This window comes from Biomphalaria glabrata, chromosome 3 (genome assembly GCF_947242115.1).
Source record: "Biomphalaria glabrata chromosome 3, xgBioGlab47.1, whole genome shotgun sequence".
Lineage (NCBI taxonomy): Eukaryota > Metazoa > Mollusca > Gastropoda > Planorbidae > Biomphalaria > Biomphalaria glabrata.
Genome location: NC_074713.1, coordinates 48682173 through 48701259, shown reverse-complemented (window position 1 = coordinate 48701259; position 19087 = coordinate 48682173). Strand labels below are relative to the sequence as shown.

At 34.5% G+C, this 19087-nt stretch overlaps 1 protein-coding gene across 4 annotated transcripts in view; it reads left to right on the top strand.

Annotated features, from left to right (window-relative positions):
* Positions 1 to 17425, top strand: part of LOC106051992 (formin-like) — a 44692-nt gene extending 27267 nt beyond the window's left edge. For all 4 annotated transcript variants that reach the window (XM_056022417.1, XM_056022419.1, XM_056022418.1 and 1 more), the window contains 17 exons: positions 1440 to 1577; positions 3128 to 3599; positions 3940 to 4033; positions 5684 to 5825; positions 6288 to 6375; positions 6658 to 6719; positions 8947 to 9026; positions 9935 to 10064; positions 10724 to 10796; positions 11034 to 11107; positions 11434 to 11617; positions 11833 to 11925; positions 12210 to 12261; positions 12992 to 13141; positions 13811 to 13898; positions 14949 to 14995; positions 16196 to 17425. In XM_056022417.1, coding sequence (XP_055878392.1) covers positions 1440 to 1577; positions 3128 to 3599; positions 3940 to 4033; positions 5684 to 5825; positions 6288 to 6375; positions 6658 to 6719; positions 8947 to 9026; positions 9935 to 10064; positions 10724 to 10796; positions 11034 to 11107; positions 11434 to 11617; positions 11833 to 11925; positions 12210 to 12261; positions 12992 to 13141; positions 13811 to 13898; positions 14949 to 14981 — 1953 coding nt within the window. In that variant the 3' untranslated portion in view covers positions 14982 to 14995; positions 16196 to 17425. The remainder of the gene's footprint in view (positions 1 to 1439; positions 1578 to 3127; positions 3600 to 3939; positions 4034 to 5683; positions 5826 to 6287; positions 6376 to 6657; positions 6720 to 8946; positions 9027 to 9934; positions 10065 to 10723; positions 10797 to 11033; positions 11108 to 11433; positions 11618 to 11832; positions 11926 to 12209; positions 12262 to 12991; positions 13142 to 13810; positions 13899 to 14948; positions 14996 to 16195) is intronic.
* The last annotated feature ends 1662 nt before the right edge of the window (positions 17426 to 19087 follow it).

Sequence of the window (19087 nt, the reverse complement as noted above, 5' to 3'; positions counted from 1 at the left end):
GTATTGATTTCCATGTCCCTATTGTGTGTGTGTATCCTATATCCTAATAACTGACATCAAAAGTTTGAGTTTGTGTAACGCTTTCACAGGGCAGATTATTGTTTAGTTTTTCATAGTATTCTAGTAGTATTCTTAGTCATGAGTCTTTGTTTTTACCTAGAGATATCAAATTAGAGTTTCTTCCATTATAAGTTTTGTTTCCTGCTTGATCAAGATATCATATTGAAGTGCTTTCTTTCAAAGTGCTCTAGTTTTTATTCATGATTGATAGAGATCTCAGAGTTGATGCCATTTAGATTTAGAGGCGCTACATGGCCTAAATTGTGCCGATGTGCCAAAACCCCAAATATTCATGTTTGATAGAGATCTCAGAGTTTAATGCCATTCAGAGTGTTTAAGATTTTATTTAGGATTAATAGAGATCTCAGAGTTGATATGATTCAGAGTGTTTTAGTTTTATTTATGTTTGATAGAGATCTGAGAGTTGATGCCATTCAAAGTACTTAAGTTTTTTATTCATCAGAAACTTTTTTTTGTTCTTGTTCTATTAGACTTCAATCAGATTTTTTGTGTAAACTTAAATCTTTTCAAATGACTGTAGAACTGCATTCAAATATTACAAAAATGACATACTCTTAAATCTGGCTGAGGTTTTGATGTAAGGTCTTCTGTTGTTGGAGTTATAAGAATATAATGTCAGTGTTTTGTAACTGTACCAAGGATCCTATTTGTGTTTTTTATTGGCTGCATCACTGGTTCAGTTAGTTGGTGACAATGGGAGCACTCAATTCTAAACTTGTGACCTACTCAAAGTTTGACACTGAATGCTTTGTAAGTTGCTTGCCTCTGTCGTATTGTCTGTTTCTACACTTATATTTTAAAGCTAATATAGCACAGCTTGTTTGTATGTACATTTCAGCAAAAATTTTTTTCCTGACATTATCTCTACAAGATTTTGGATTGTCGAAAAACAATCATTAATTTTAGAAAGAAATTGACACATCCAATGAGCTGATAAGAGCCTAGAATTGTTATTAAGTTGTATTAGTAAATAACACAACTTTGAAAACTATCTGTTATGATTCTAAGCACTTTCTTACAATCAACTACTTGGGAACATTTTTGACAAATGTAGGCAATGTTTAATATTAAAAAAAGATCTAAGAAATTGTCTTACGACTTGCCTATACTAAAGGAAATCAGATTTTTTTTTCACAATCAACTACTTGAGAACATTTTTGACAATTGTTGTCAAAGTTTATTATTAAAAAAAGATCTTAGAAATTGTCTTACGACTTGCCTATACTAAAAGAAATCTGATTTTTTTTTCACACATTTGTCTTTTACTCTGAAATTGTAAGTGGTGACTTTATAATACAGAAATTCTGGGTGTTTGGAACTGTAACACTGAGCTATTGTTTTTTCTTTTGCTTGTGTAGAGAAACCATGAGGAAGAAATGGGTCGTATCCGAGAGAGCTACATCAGTCAGATCGAGAGACTTGGTGAACAGATAACGTTATTACAGGAGGAGCTGAGGAAGTCTAAGACCTTGGCTGGCATTGATAAGTTAACACAGGTATGGCTTTGAGAGTGTGTCACTGATGTTGTGTCATTGCAGGTGTGCCATTGAGGATTTCACTGATGTGTCAAATGTTTGCTGAATGATTTGAAGGGTTTGGGGTTAGGGTTTATTGAAGTGTTCATTTTAAATCCAATCAGAGACAGGAATTTTTACGTTGGACTTATTGTTCTTACACAGTCCACCAAATTCTGTTGATAAATGGACCTTTTTTTGGGGGGGGGAGTGGGGGGAATAAAAGTGGTTATTCATTTTCTGTCTTAATAATGAATTAAAGTAAAAACATTTACTTTTGAAAAGTAGTGGTTCATGAGGAAATGATGTTATTTTTTTTCTGGCTAAGAAAGCATTTGACCTTGTCATCTTATCTACTGCCTTTCCTTTTTACACTAGCTGTCTGATAACCCCTTAGGGCTTGTACATATTACTTATTTTCTACAAAAGAGTTGAAAGAGTGCTTTGATACAAAAGTTGATTGGCTTACTCTTGGTTACATTATTGTACTCTTGGCTACATTATGCACCTCTGCGCTATTATTCATGGAAACTCTACCCAGCCTGTCACCTGATTCAAAGGGAAACTACTTTAAAAAATAATAATTTTACTCCCAATCTTATAATTAATTTTATTCTTGAGCAACATGTAATCAGGCTGTGCAATGTCATTGTCATCCTGTTGATAGATGAAAAGTGACACTTTCAGTCCATCAGTCTATGACAGTAAAGTTTCTTTTCTTTTGTTCTACGTATTTGTTTCAATTCCTATTTTACTTTTGTCTCCTTCCACTATCTCTCTATGTGACTTACCCCCATTACATTCTCCCAGTCTTCCTATTAGATCCTAACATTGCTCCCTCCCTGCTGAGGCTGATGTCCCAGCTGAGGCTGATGTCCCTGCTGAGGCTGATGTCCTGCACTATCTGCCCAAAGTGTAGTTCTTAAAATTAGATCTAGATCTAGACCCTTTCGATTTTTTTTTTATGTAAACATGGCCTAGAGCGATGAAATTATAATGCTTTCATAGAGTTGTCAACTTTTTTTTTTGAGGGTCTTAAGTTTGTTTTAGGGCTACAATACATACACTACGGTCTAAGTTAGTACCCAAGGAACATTTCTGCAAAGTTTTATCAAGATTGGTCAGACGGTTTTTATTTCTACTGGTAACATATATATAAAAGTAGAATGTGAGGCATATGTATGTTACCAGTAGAAATCAAAACAATATATATGAACTGCTGTAAACTCTGCCACTCTAGAATTCGCTTTATTATTCACACCAGATTCTGCCTTGTGTCAAGATGAAACTCAAACCAGCCACTAAACTGGGTACATCCATTGTCTTCCATTTTTATATGGCTCCGTCTGTCTGAAAAGAAAATGGATGCCCCTAGTTAGTTATTGGTGTTGGTTTTTCTTCTCCTTAAAAGGGGACAGAATCTGGTGTGACTAAACAAGACCCTGTCTTTGATGTTTATATAAATTATTGTGTTTGTCAAAAAGTTGGTTTTTAAGTAAAGGTTTTGATTTTTGTGTGTGCCTGAACACTAGGAGGCGCTGCAGGCAGCTGTGGCTGCAAGTAAAGAGGCAGGCTATGATCTAAGTAGAAGTCAAAGCAACATTTCAGAGATGGTGATCACAGTAACTGGAACTCCGGTTCAGAAGATGTCCAACCACAGCGCATCGTCTGGTCACAGCATCCACTCTGGCCAAAGCCTACACTTAAGTGCCGAGCAGGGCAGCACACCTCTGGCATCACAAGAGTCCAGTGACAGTGAAGCCGCCCCGCCCCCTGTGCCACCGTTGCCGAGCTCGATGTCCTCAAGCTCTGGTGGACCTCCACTTCCTCCTCCCCCACCCCCACCTCCATTTTTTCATGCTCCGCCTCCTCCCCCTCCTCCTCCTTTCCCTCACGCTGTGGGTGGGCCCCCTCCTCCACCTCCACCTCCACCACCATTTGCCTCTGGTGGCCCCCCACCTCCACCTCCGCCACCAGGTGGCCCAGGTTTAGCTCAAAGGAAAGGTAAGAGTATTAAAAAATAGAAAATAGAAACCCAAAAATATGTTTTGAAATATTTTGAAAAGTTAGGCTTATAACCAATGCTATTATATGATTCATTACTTTTATAAAACATACATACGCTAAAGCAGTCTTCCAAGTTTTTTTTTTTTTTTTTTTTTTTTTTTAAATATAATTGACTTAACAACTAGATAAATCCAGTTTAATTTAGCTAATAGATAAATCCATATTAGTTCAGAAGCTATTGCTATTATAAGAAGCTGCATTAAGCTGCTAATAGTTTTTTTTTTAACTTTCACTCAATAATCTTGTTTCTATATTCTATGTCTTTTCTTTATCATAGAAACAGGGAAACAAATCATCCAGCCCAAGTCGCCCATGAAGCCATTGTTTTGGAAGAGGATTCAAGTTCAGACCATCAAGCATACCAAGGACAAGTAAGCAGAGTTTTAGAAATGAAACCCTATAAAATTATCTTTGCTTAAAGTTTCTAAGTATACTTTAGTATGAATTTAAAAAAAGTGTTGATTTTACTCAGTACTTTATTGATGTTTGATCAGGATAAAATGTTATGCACCCCAGTTAAAAGAAAAAAAAATTCTTATCTATTTAAAATGCTTTGACATAGTTTTGTTTTTGTACAAACACTTTTTTTTAATATCTTTTTGAAATTATAAGCCACTTAATTGTTTGTTTTTTGTTTGTTTTGTTTTTCTTGGTTAAAAAGTTTTAATTTAGTAGTGAAATATTTTTTGTTAATTAGCGCATGATTAACTATATATGGCTATTTCTGTCTCGGAAGACAATGGATATGCACAGATGAGTCACTGGCTTTGGTTTCATCTTGAAACAGGGCATAATCTTGAGTGACTGATCAAGCCAATTCTGGAGCGGCAGAGTTTGCCATAGTTTGTTCATCTGTGCTAGGGCTAGTTGACAGTGCGGCTTTCTTTTTCTTACTCTTGTCTGATGCAGCTTCGATTCTTTTGCACTCAGCGAAGCTCATAACAGCGCACATACAGTCTTTCTCCATGCTGAGCTATCTCCTCCCACATACTTTGGTCGATGCCCATGGTTCTCATGTCTTGGACTGACTCCCTCTGCAAGCTCAGCATATAGGATATCTTTAGGGATTCTTCCATCTGGCATACGAGTGACATGACCGAGCCAGCGTAGTCTTTTCTGTGTAAAAAGAGCATAGATGCTGTGCATATTGGCTCGTTTCAAAACGACCTGGTTCGTAACATGATTCGTACAGTCTGTCTCCATGCTGCACTATCTCCTCCCACATACTTTAGTCGATGCCCATGGTTCTCATGTCTCGCTTGCATACATTTCTGTCTTGGGCAGCCCTTGGGTTTGACTCCCTCTGCAAGCTCAGCATATAGGATGTCTTTAGGGATTCTTCCATCTGGCATCTGAGTGACATGACCGAGCCAGCGTAGTCTATTCTGTGTAAGAAGAGCATAGATGCTGTGCATATTGGCTCGTTTCAAAACGACCTGGATCGTGACATGATTCCTCCAGGAGATGCACATTATGTGTTGCAGGTAGCTTAGGTGGATCTGTGTTCTTAACACATGTAAGCTAAGTTACTCAACTCTCACTTCCATAATGAAGTGTGCTCAGAATGCAGGCATTGTAGACTAGGTTTTTTGTTGCCGTAGTCAATTAGGTATTTTTCCACACGCGCTTGGAGAGTTTTGCCATCGCTGCAGAAGTCTTTCCTATTCTCTTTGTCAGCTCAGTGTCTAAATCTAGGTTGCTGGCTACTGTGTGATTTCCAATATGTATCACTGGTATTTCTGCGACATCTTGTGCCAGGATTTCAGTCTTGGAGAGGCTTATTGTAAGGCTGAACTCTTGACAAGCAGCTGCCAGAGCATTCACAAGCCTCTGTGATCCTTCTTGTGAATGAGATATGATTAACTATGATAAAACAAATCATTCTTGTTATCACTGAATATCTTCTGTTTGTACCATTGTATTATTTAATCCCAAAAGTATATGCTGAATGTTTTGTTTTTCTTCCAAAAACAAAATTCATATTCAATGTATATGAAAAGTTTTTTTTTTCTGTTTGGCAGTTCTGGAGAGAAACAGTTGTTCTGGGAAGAGATCAATGAGGAGCCAATCAACTTTGACTACTTTGAAGAACTGTTTGCCAAAGTGCCAGTCGAGCCAAAGAAAAAAGCTTCCACCAACAAAAACAAACCAAAAACTGTTCAGGTATTTTTTTTTAAATCTAAATCTTACATTGTTTCTTTCTTTCAAACCAGGTTTTTGTTAAACTTTAGTTTATGGGAAAATACCATAAGCTTTACTAGTTGAACTTAGGTTTAGTACTTTTCCAATATCAAAAAATAGTCTTGTATTGATTGATCTACTGTATTTATTTATACTGTATTTATCTTTTTCTTATTGTAGCAGTTCAATGAAATAAAAGTATTGTATCTCGCTAAAAAAAAAAATTTAATGTTCATTCAATTGGGACTTGTGAACCTATCAGAGACTAATAACTCTTCATCTTTTTGTAACATTCGTATGTGATCCAGCTTTGGATTACCTCCTTCTGCCTTTACTACTGCACAAATTCAAATCTTGAGTGACTGCTTTGTGAATGTCAATTGTTATAAAGTATTTAGTTTGGAATATTTGGTTTCATCACTCTATTTCTTTTTTATCTAACAGCCTGCTAAGGTTATCTCGCCCAAAAGATCTCAAGCTGTGGGAATATTGCTGTCCAGTTTGAAGCTGGACTTTCCAGAAATAGAGGAAGGTAAATAGTGTTTTTTATTACAATGGCATTTACCTTGTTATGCAAAAATTCTTTATTTTGATGTCTCATAATATTTCTCTAAATCTCATTTAACTAAAATCAAAATTAGTTTTATGATTTAACTGCTATAAATGTTGTTGTTTTTTTAAGCATTTAAAATGTTGTAATCAGAGTTTTGACTTATTACATTTATTGCCTTCAACTTTGGTATAGTTAGTTTATTAGAAAATTAATCATTTATAGTTTAGAATAGTAAACATAATTTTAATTTTTGCTTTGCAGCTATTGTGAATTTGGATACATCTATACTGGATTTAGAAAAGTTCAAGGCTATATATGACAATGTAAGGGACTTATCTTTAGCCTTGAATTAGCTTAGGACATAATTATTCTCTCTTTTTAAGTAATGCCTTTAATTTATAAGACAAGAGAAATCAATTATTTTGACTTTGTAAGAACTCTTGAATGTAAAGACTCCAGTGTCACAGATGAAATAGTAAAACCTTGTACTACTTAATTGTTATTAATGTGAATTGGATCAAGTTTGAGCGTGAAGGTATGAACATTATTAACTCTTTGACTCCGGAAGGGCGCTCCCATTGTTGATTTTTCTCAGCTATAAAGCTGTAATCAACGCTGGGGACGACGATGTTTTAAATTTTGTTTTTTCGTTTTCTTTACTCCGGTATATGTTTTTAATTGCTTAAAATATTATCTGTAATATTTTCCCTTTGCTTTGCTTGCCGGAATTTCCTTTTTTCAAGTGTTTTTACAGTGAAAGAGTTTTTGAAAGAGTGGGGTCTTAAAAATGCTCAATTTACTTTAGATTTATGTTCTGGGTCATAGTGATAGGGGATCATGAGCTCAGAACATTCATTCTATGTGTTTTTTAATTGGTTTTCATATAAAGGTTTGTGGGAATATGAATAAATATCATAAATAATTTTTTTTTTCTACCTTGGATCATAATATATTTCCTAGATCAATTATAGACCCAGAGCTGTTGACTTGTCCAAGGTGGTCAGTTTTCATTTTTCCAATAGCACTGACATGGATAATTAGCTCAAAATTTCCATTTTGTGTGTCTTAGATGTGCTTTCTTTATAAACTTTTGTGACAATATGGATAAATATGATAAAAAAAAATTGTTATTTTCATATGGGCCAAAATTTCTTTTCTAAGATCAGGTCTAGATCTAAATCCTGGATGCTTTTTTTTTTAAGTCTGTAAATTTTTATCTTTAATTTTCAAACATTAATGTAAAATAATTTTTTGTTTTATAATAATTGCTTTGTGCTATATAATGGGCATGCATTCCTTTTAATTCTATAATAAATATATCATTTTCTGATAAAAAAAGTTATTAAAGTTTAACCAAAGCCTTCTTTTCACTCCAAATGGCCAAAAAAATTAATTCCGTCCAAACATGGAAAACAATTCCGGAGTCGAGGAGTTAATCAGGTAACCAGAAGTAGAAGTGAAAATTGGACCAACATTCTAAGTCAGTCATGGAGCTAAGGAGTCATTCATGATGGAGCTTAGAAAGGAGTCACCATGTAGCTTACAGTGTATCCATGTAGTAATAGAAGTCAGTAGCATGTAATCTGAGAAGTCAGTAAGAAGTTATTAAGTCAACATGTAATTTGTAGACAGGTCAAGTTGTAATGTTTTTGAAAGTGTGCCTAAATCTATTTGTTTTAAGTCTGAAATTTGTATCAGAGAACTTTTTTATAGACTTACATCAGTGTTTATATTGAATTTCTGACATTGAAAGTTGTCATTCCTATTATGATTATCATGTGACTTATTATTTATTGTAAATAATTTTTATCTGTGTTCATGCAATAAAGAGTTGATTGTGTGAGCATGACTTGATTGTGTGAGCATGACTTGATTGTGTGAGCATGACTTGATTGTGTGAGCAAGATGTTGATAGTGTGAGCAAGATGTTGATAGTGTGAGCAAGATGTTGATAGTGTGAGCATGACTTGATTGTGTGTGTCATGCAATTCTAGTCACTACAGGTCTCTGACTACACGCCCTTTGGTGGAGGCTGTCCAGGCCTGAGCAAGCTATTATAGCACAGTGCATGACAGGCCATTGTCCTGTTGGCTCATATTTCTCACGGCTATGGCCCAATTTCAATTCACAGTGCCCCCACTGCAGGGAAGAAAAGGAAACCGTGCCTCATATTCTGTTTGACTGCCCCAGACTTGCTGATCTCCGTCTCGACAGGTCTGGGAAACCAAAAATTCTCGACCTGTATGGCGACATTTATGCATTACACAAGACAGCAGGGTTTCTGTCCATTGCTTTTGCAAGAGAGGATTTGAGCCTCTCAAGCCCTCACTCAAATGGAGTTTGATGATGATGATGATGACTACACGCCACACACCCATTTTAATGTAAATGAAATGCAACCATGTACAACCAGCACTAAAACTTTCCTGTTGTGTGTACAAAGTATAGTATCACAATAATGTGTTAATATTTCTCTAGGCACGACATGGCCTAAGTTGTGCCAAAACCCCCAAAATATCAAATATCATATATATATTTTTCCTGTTTCAGCGACCAGATGCAGAGGAAATCAAGTTGATTAAGAAACAGCTCGAGAGTCACCCAGACATTCCATTGGATAAACCTGACCAGTGAGTCTCATTTGTGTGAATGACCTTCAACTACTTCCCCACAAGACATTTGTTAAACTGTGAACCCTAATAATATTTGTTATTTAATGAAGTACTTAGTTGCAAAAGCTGCCCGTGGGAATATCATAGTTAATTGTCCCAATGCATAAGGGGCTTCACTCATAATTTATCCTCACGATTGTCTCTCAAAGACTTTGTACCACAAGGCAGGAGGGGTTTGAAGTCAGATTACTCATCACCTAGCATGGCCTTACCAGGCTATTGGAAACTCATATCATTTAGAAGTATTTTATAATCAATGCCTGTGACACTCTTTGAGACCATCTGGGTGCATCCACTGTCTTACAAGACAGAAGAAGCTATTTAAAAAAGCAATGAAGTAGAATGTCGAGATTTGTTTTTATCTTCTGAGGATGCTGCATCTGCTGGGAAAATAATGGCATTTAGTTGTTGACTGACACTATAATGTTGGACTCAAATATGGGTCATATCCTGTGTGGTTTAAGATATTTTAGGGGCATTGCGGCTTAGTGGTAAGGCACTAGGCTTTCAAATCGAAGGGTCTCTGATTTAAATCCGAGTCTATACTGGGATTTTGAAAATCTGGATTTATAGTATGCCCCTAAGTTTTTACAACTTTAACTGGTACCTGTTATTAGTTGGGGAAAAGTAAAGGTGGCTAATTGTTGTGCTGGCTACATGACACCCTTGTCAGCCTTTGGCCAGAGATACAGATGACCTTTACATCATCTGCCCCATAAATCGTAAGGTCTGAAAGGGACACTTAACTTTTACTTACTTAAGACATCTTAGGTACAAAATGCTTCTTTTATAGCTGTTAGAAAAATGCACAGCCTGTGAATAAGGCTTCCCTAGACTTAACTACCATAGGCTCATTTCTTTGTCAGATTCCTGTATGACTTGGAGCAGATCCCCTTCATCAGTGACAGAATATTTTGTTTTATCTTCCAATCATCCTTCCAAGAAAGTATTGCCATGATTGACAGCAAACTGAACAATTTAAAGATGACTTGCCAGGTAGGCTCACCACCTTTCTTGATGAAAAGTGTCAGAATAACATGACGTAAATTTTTACTAAGCTTATATCACTCTGTCTGTCTGTTTGGTAAAAAAAAAAAGTTTGGACACGTTATTTCTCCCACACCCATTCTCGGATCAAGTTGAAACTTTGAACAATTATTCATTAGCATAGACAAGACATGAATCAATAAAAAGAAATTAACAATCAATCAATCAATTACTGGAAATTAATTATTTTGTTTCATACCAACAAGGGAAATTGATCCTTCAGTATTGACAGATATGGCTAAATATGTAGGGTTTCATCCCCTTAGACAATTGACTATGTTATTTCTCTCACACCCATTCTAGGATCAAGTTGAAACTTAAAACTATTATTTATTTTACCTAACAAAGTTTGAATCAATCAAAAAGCTAACCAATTAGTCAATTAATATATTGTAAGTAATAATTATGTTTGATATCAAATTAGGTAAATAACTTATGCATTATTGAGAGATAATGTTATTAGTGCAAAGTTCTTTCCCTTAGAAAAGCTTTTATTAAAAAAAAAAAAAATACATTATTTTGCTTGTTTTTTTCTTAATTTCTCTTTGGTACAAGTTTGTGTAAGTTCATTTCAAAGAGACTTTTTTTGTCTTGTTTTTCTATTTCAGTCTCTGTCTACATTTGTTGGAGTCAAAAGAATATTTGGCTTGATATTAGCCTGTGGGAACTATATGAATGGAGGTCAGTCGTTGATATGTGAAGCACTTGTTTCATTGTTCTAACTCAACACATCAAGTTCATTTACATTTTGATTTTGATAACCATTATAGTTAGACGTGAAGAAAAGTTGTATTTAAATACTTCATATTCTTCATGTATACTTACAGTTAATGTCTCATTTTAAAATGTTAAATAAGACTGGCTGTTAAGTAACGTGTTTGTTTAAATTAATATAATTGTTATATTTATATTGATCAGGTAGCAGGACCAGAGGGCAGGCTGATGGTTTTGACCTAGAAATTTTACCCAAACTTAAAGATGTGAAAGGAAAAGTAAGTTGAATCACACCACAACCCGCGTCTCAATTCTGTGATTGTTTTTGGCTAAAACCTTGTGCTTAAACTTTCCCTGAAATTCAATTAATACTTAGTAGACTTATGCTTCTGCTTCTACCAGGAAAGTACTGCATCAACAACCAAATTTTTAAATGTTTTTTTTTTAAATGTTTTTTTTATTTTATATATAAGTTTTTTAAAGTGGATGGAAAGTTGATTGCTTAATTAAGGGTTCAATGTAATAAATTTGAAACTAAATGACAAAAATTATAGAAGAAAATAAATTTCAAACTCACAGAAGCCAGTCTACTCACTATTTGCAGGACAATCGCATCAGCCTGCTTCAGTTTGTTGTGACTCGTTATGTGAACATGTATGACACTGACAACATGGGGACTGACCGAGCCAAACTGCCTCTGCCTGACCCAAGTGATATCCAGCAAGCTGGCCTTGTCCACTTTGAGGAGATTGAAAAGGAGTTGAAGAAAATACAAAAGGACTTTGAAAGTTGGTTTCTTTTATCTTAAATTATTTCACTTTTTTTTTTCCAACAATTTTTAAAAAATAAATTATTAATTTTTCTATTTTTATATCTAATTGACAGATTGATTGAGATTTATAGAGAAACATAAATTATTTGTTGGTGTTAGACATCACAACATGAAGTAAAAGTACATTTATAACTTTTTACATTTTAAAAAATATTTGTCCCAATTTTTCAGTGGCACAAAGTAAGACCAACAAAATTTTTACATCTCTATCTGCTGACAACTTGGAACCTTTTAAAACTGTTATGACTGAGTTTTTCTGTAAAGGTAAGTGTCTTTCCGTAAATGTAAATACTGGTAGTGTATATGTGTATATGTAACCATTTAATTTTAAAAAAATCCCTAAATAAATGTCACTTTCACCTGCTTAATGCCATCAGTAAAGTGTTTTTAAGGTGACTAAGCTGTTATGCATACACTGTAACCAGTTCATTGATCAAGTATTACTGTTTAAGACTAGACTTAATTATGTTAATTTATTCTGATGTTTATTAATTATTTTTCACTCGTTAAAACCACTGGAGATAAAATGTTCTATTGTTTGTTGGTAGGTCGACAGGACTTGTTAGAACAGGAAGAACATTTACAAGAGTGTCAAAAACTGTGAGGCTTTAACTTTTTTCTATTGTATTGTTTTAGTGTAGCTTGCTTATCAGATCAACGTTGTTATCTAGTTCTTGGACTCATCTTATCTTATAAATTTCAGATCTTACTTCAAATGAGAAAATAATTACGTCCTACACATTTATTATATGTCAATCTAGACATGAATGGTTACCAGTGACAAACTCTGCTAAGTTGTTGTTTTTCCTGTCTGATTCAGGCTAACCATTCCACTCTCTAGCTACACCAGGGAAGAAGGAGCACTTATATGAATTTGTCCTAGAATAAAGAATAAGAAATGTTTCCTTTTATACGTTTTTAAGACTTAGTAGTTCTTAAGTCTTTTGTCTGGCTGTGTGCATCAGTATTTGTATCAGTATTTAAAACCTGGATGGTGTATTACAAACCTTATGTAAAATTGCTCAACTTAAAGCTTAGGTTTCACTTATTATAAACAATGTTCCAAAAATATTGCTGGGTCATCAAGTAAGCATATTATATATATACAAATAGTTCAATGATGCTTGCTATCACCTACAAAATGAAAATACAATCTCAAGACATATGTAAATTAAAGATTTAACTGATTTAAGTCAGTTGTTTCAAGCTCTGTCAATCCCAATCCAAACAGTTTTGATTGAATACAAATATTTTCATTAACATTGTTATCCCATCATCAGCTAAGGATCAACTTAAAAAAAAATAATTTAAATTTATGTTGTTTGTTCAGATTCGACAAGACATGTTTATTTTTCTGTGTGAAGCCAAAGAACAATGAGAAAGTTGTCACCCCTGAGCAGTTCTTCTCTCTGTGGTTGACTTTCTGCTCTGACTTCAAGGACATCTGGAAGAAAGAGCAGCAAACAATTATTAAACATAGGTCAGTGATTCTGCACTATGCCTAGAAAATAATGAGCGAGAGATTGATACATTACTTCTAGTCATAGGCATAACAAACTATTTTAAAAGTGTCTCTAAAATTTTGGGTTGCTTACAGTAAGATGCTACTGTTGGCTAATTTCATTTGGTTCTTAAAGAATCTGTTTCTATAGTGCAGTGTTTCCCAAAGTAGGGTTCTTTTACCCCCAGGGGCACAGGAAGACATTGGAGGGGGTATTCGTTTCACCTCATTAACTATGCTGATTTTTTTAAATGCCTAATTATTATGTTCTGTTAATAAATTAAAGTGTGGTTGGGTTGGAGAGGTACTCAGCATTGGTTGTTGTTGGCCTCCTTCAGTCGTCAAGTGATTATTGTTCATCTCGAACAAGTGAGATGAAAGCCTGGGCATTGTTTATGGTCGGAACGTTGTCGCCCAAACAGCAGTCCTCCCTCTCTGCGCTGCTGATGTGACCAATGGAATGGATAAGTAGCACCGCAGGCTCTGCCAGGCTGTGCCACAATTTGCCTAAGGGTCACCAGCTCCTAATTTTTACTCAGCATTACAAATATTATAAAAGGGGTACACATAGGTCAAAAGTTTGGGGAACACTGCTATAGTGGATGAAAAGCTGAATTGATGGTTAATTTTTATTTTCTTTAACTGCAGAATCAAAGAAGCTGAGGATAGGGTCAGACTAATTAAAGAGTCCAAGTCTGTACTGCCACAGACACGAGCCAAGAAAATTGGTGGATTGGTAAGTGTGAACTATGATGTAGTTAGAGGGATAAAATAATCAAGATAATTTGTGAAGCCAATGGAATAGTACTTCATTCAATAAACTTCCAATGTCAGACCTTGTAGTCATGGGGCAGATGATGTAAATGTCATCTGTTTCTATGGCTTATGGTTAATGGGGGTGTCATGTGGCCAACACAACGACCAACCGCCTTTACTTTTCCCCAACTAATGTCAGGTACCCATTAGAGCTGGGTGGACTCCCACAAGTCGAAATCTCAATCTTCACGAGGATTTGAACCCGGGACCCCCTTTTCAGAAACCAAACACTTTACCACTCAGCTGCTTTGTCTCCAAATGGAATGATATATAAATAAAAACTTCCAAGGGCATTGATGATTAAATACTATCATCAAAATGGAATACTAATTACATGTAGCTTATAGTTACAGCACTACAATATGTACATTTTAAAGAAAATAAAAAAAAATTTCCCTTACAAGTTAAGCTTCAAACAAGACCCGAACCATAAACCTCCATCTTGGTGACAGTGCAACAACACATTTAAAAAGCTGAAATCTGGCATGATGATCAAGCTTCCCTAAAAGGAATGTGTCCTAATCATCCATCTAGTGGTGACCCAAAGCACTAGGAGCCCAGACCTATTTCTCCATACTTCCTCTTTCACTCCCAACATAACAACCACCAAACTTATGGAGGTTTTAATCTCTCAATGGGAAGCTTGGTCGAGAGGCTAAGTGCGCTTGAACTTGGCTTGTCTTGGCTACCTAGCAGGGGGCTCGAGGTTCGACACCCGACTCGGGCAGAGTTGCGTTTACTGAGCGCCTAAAGGCAGCATGTAAAACCAATTCCTAGATACCCCCTCGCCCCCACTGGTCCACCAATGAGTTTGGACAAAAGCGCTCTGAGCATGCTATAAGCATGAAAGTAGCGCTAAATAAAAAAAAAGCTCTAATAACAACAACTTGTATGCTGCTATTTATAAATTATGTGTATTCCATCACCAGTTTCAGTACTAAGCTTCAAACTTATACATTGATCTCCTCAGAAAGACAGATTGTCAAGACAAGGAAAGATTTAATAATGGCCACATAAGTAAGTTGTTGTTTTTTTTAATTAATCCCAGCACTTTATTTAAGTATCCTATTCTAGTTCACAGGATTCTTTCCCCTTCTTAAAACTTGTTGAACACTAACATTTTGTTTCTTTTCTTTGGGGGGAGGAGGGGGTTAATATTTTTCATGAAGTGATTGCAATTTAATTTTAGAAATGTGTCTTGTAAATTATAACTTTTCAATATAAAGACCAGATCAGTCAATGGGACCAGAATTATATTCAGACTGTAACTTACAATTACAGATATTGATACTTTTTTTGGTCCCACTGAAAGTGTTGGTATGATTGACCTGGTTAAAGTACCGAAGTTGTATTCATATGTTCCAATGTGGACTGATATGTGGATTGGACTAAATTATGTGTGTGTTGTTATAGTTATAGTAGTTATGCTGAGGTGGACAATGGTAGCCAAACTGAATTTCTATTTGTTTGGACCAATACAATTATCCTATCTTCTTATAACAATTAAATTAACTCTTTCTCTCCTAACTTGGCCCCAATTAAACTAATTTGATATTTGGATTTATAAACATTAATTTGTGCTATGTAAAAAAAGCAGGCTTTCTCCTACAATTTAATACCAAATTATAAAATTTTCTGATTACAAACAAAAAAAAGATAATTGAAGTTTAATCATAACAGGATAGTGAAATGCAAAATGAGCAAAATGAAATATACTAGCGAAAAGATTAAAATAATTTACGGAGACAAAGAGTTAATATCTAGCTCTTGAACTCAAAAAAATATAAATATGATGCTTCACTCTTCACCTTCACCTATACCTTAGTCTGTTGGACTGTCAGGGCACCACACAAGATTTGTTGACCATCCTTCTCCATTCCTCTCTCTTTTGCCTTGGATAGAATTTCTATCAATGGCAGGCCTGTCCTTTCTTTTGTGTTGTCTTCCCATCGCTTTCTCTGTCTACCTCTTCTTTTTCCTGGTACTGTTCCCTGAAGAAAGGACTTTGCAAGCCCATAAGACCTTGTAATATGGCCAAAGAGTTTTAGTTTGCAATTTTTTGTTAAATTGTTAGCAGGTCTATTGCTACACTCTACAAAGCTCTAAAAAAAAACATCATATCATGAATATTGTTCATTTAATCCTTTAATTTCCGTAAACCTTATTATCCTTAAAATTAATATTTATAGATCAAATAACTGTGTTCTTGTTTGACAGATGGAATCTATATCAGAGAGGTTATGAAACTCTGCATTAGATCTTCAACATCCAGGGGTACTACAGACTTACTCTTCAAGGTTTTGGCTAAGTTTGTGTTTTATTGAACAGACAAGGTTGTTGAAGTCCAGTTGTGTTATGATCAAGCTATAGATCTGCACAAACGTATTGCAAATGTTTGTTATTTAAAGAGTGATATTGCTAAGACATTATATTGTTAAAATGTGTGCTTACTAGGAATAACTTCAGAAATCACATTTATCTGGGCCATGTTAATGGGACAATTAACCTAATGACTGCTGACCATGTTGTAGTCACCACCTCATTGAAGTGTTCTTTGAACCAGACCATTTACACATCAATGTCTTTTATTAACAAGTGTTGTTTTAAGACTGTGCATCTTTTTTAAATTTCAAGGTGAAATAAGAATTAGAACTCTTCATTCCATGAGAACTATCCTAACACTGAATGTTACCTTTTCTTTAGAGTTTTGTCAGCCAAGGGGGTGTGTCTTGATGCCTGGGGGGAATAGTATCTGCTAATTTTTTTTTACTTTGGCTTTCCCTTAGCCTAAATCATGTGATGAAGACATATGGTGATACACATACGTTTTTTTTTTGTTTAAAGTTCACCTGCATTTTTGAGGTCGAAACTTGTGTATTGTGTGTAGCTAGCAGAATGATGGGTGTGTTGCTTGACCACGAGTGTTCATGACATATTAGTGAACTTAAAAGACAACTCTTTATTTAATTATCAGTCATGCAGTGTTCAGTGAGTGAGTGATATTTGATTGTACATGTACATTTGATCAATTCATATCTCATTTAGCTGCATGAGCTCACTATTGTGTTTTGCTTGAACACACCTAGAAACATGTATATGCTATTTATTTTAGGTTCAAATGGTTTGTTTGAAGTTGTTTAGTCTAGATATATCATCACATAACACAAAACAGTTTGGCTTAGTCCAGCACTTGGTCACATTTACAGACTAGTTATTTGCAGTGTGTGTGATTGGCTTGTACATAGAAACATTTTTTTAGCTTGTTATTTATTACCATACTTTTCCTTGCAATAGATACCTGGCTAAAGTAGAACATTTTGTCTCTTGAGTGACTGTCTGCATGTATGAGGGGTATATGTTCATGTTTGTTTGACATGTATCTCTCACTTTGTTACAATGACACACAGATTTTAAAGTTTAACATTGAACAATACAGTTCAAGAAATATTTTGTGTCTGTTATATGTTAATATGGCTCAACCAGGGAATTCAGAACTATTGATTTCGACCTACTTTGATAACTCTAATATAAGATAATTTACATCCTAATAATTCAATGAGGCTAAAACAACACATGAACCCTATCCTAAAACTTCAGGCACTAAGTATAAAGGACCATAATGTATAGCAGTCCTGATGATTAATATATCCTTAATGAATATATATATAATAAAACTTCAATACAAGAATGACATTTAAAAAAAAAAAAAGCTTATACTAAGCTTACTTGTATCAATTACTTTGGATCAGTCATGTAATTCAATTTGTCATAGATCTAGGCTAACATTAAAAAGCATTTATAAAAAAAAAATTGAAAAAAAAAGGGAATGTCCTGAATTCGAGCTAAAGCTTTCTCGGGCTTCTCATAGCATAGAGTCTATGGACATGGAAGATTGTAGAGTTATCTATTGTTTCTATTTCATGTTTGTATTCACTAAGTCTGGGACATCAGACAAATATAAAGAGGACTAATTCAGCTTATACCACCACTTATTATTCCAGTACTAATTCATTCCCTTGTATGAGAAATCAAACAAAGTAATTTTTTACAAATAGTTAATTAACTAATTGGTTATTAATAAAGAGACACTAAAAGTACTCACTCTAAGAAACAACATGAAATAATGAGTTTAATTTCCTAAATAAAGAGACACTAAAAGTACTCACTCTAGGAAACAACATGAAATAATGAGTTTAATGTCCTAAATAAAGAGAGACTAAAAGTACTCACTCTAGAAAACAACATGAAATAATGAGTTTAATGTCCTAAATAAAGAGAGACTAAAAGTACTCACTCTAGGAAACAACATGAAATAATGAGTTTAATGTCCTAAATAAAGAGAGACTAAAAGTACTCACTCTAGAAAACAACATGAAATAATGAGTTTAATGTCCTAAATAAAGAGACACTAAAAGTACTCACTCTAGAAAACAACATGAAATAATGAGTTTAATGTCCTAAATAAAGAGACACTAAAAGTACTCACTCTAGAAAACAACATGAAATAATGAGTTTAATGTCCTAAATAAAGAGACACTAAAAGTACTTACTTTAGGAAACAAACTCTAACTCACAAAACTCTTGCTTTTCATATAGACAACATTCAGTTGACATGAGGTGTGTACTGTTCACTTGCGTACCACGAGAGTACATATACAAAGGAACATAACTCTTTCAAACGTAATTAATACTACACTGTATCATACCAGACATTTATCATAATTAGCAGTAGTACAGGGGTAATCAGTAGAGACAGGAGACAATATTCTTTGTTGTAGTATTTTATACTATCCTATAATCACTATAGGTCTTGCTTAATTAAGTCCCAAACGGTACCTTAACATTTTGAAAGAACTACTTTAGATAACGTAAAATATGAATAGAGCTAATATTTTTTTTGTTTTAATGTTATCATTATTTTACAGTCATTTTGCAGGAAACACTTTAGATATCTTAAAACATAAATATGCAAACAGTAAGCAAAAATTATAATAAGCTAAAATGAATAATTTCAAAATATATAATTTATTGACATTCCAAAAGCGTACTTTGAAAACAGGCAAAGATACTTGTCAGATTTATACACACACAACTTTCACAAAGTTAAAT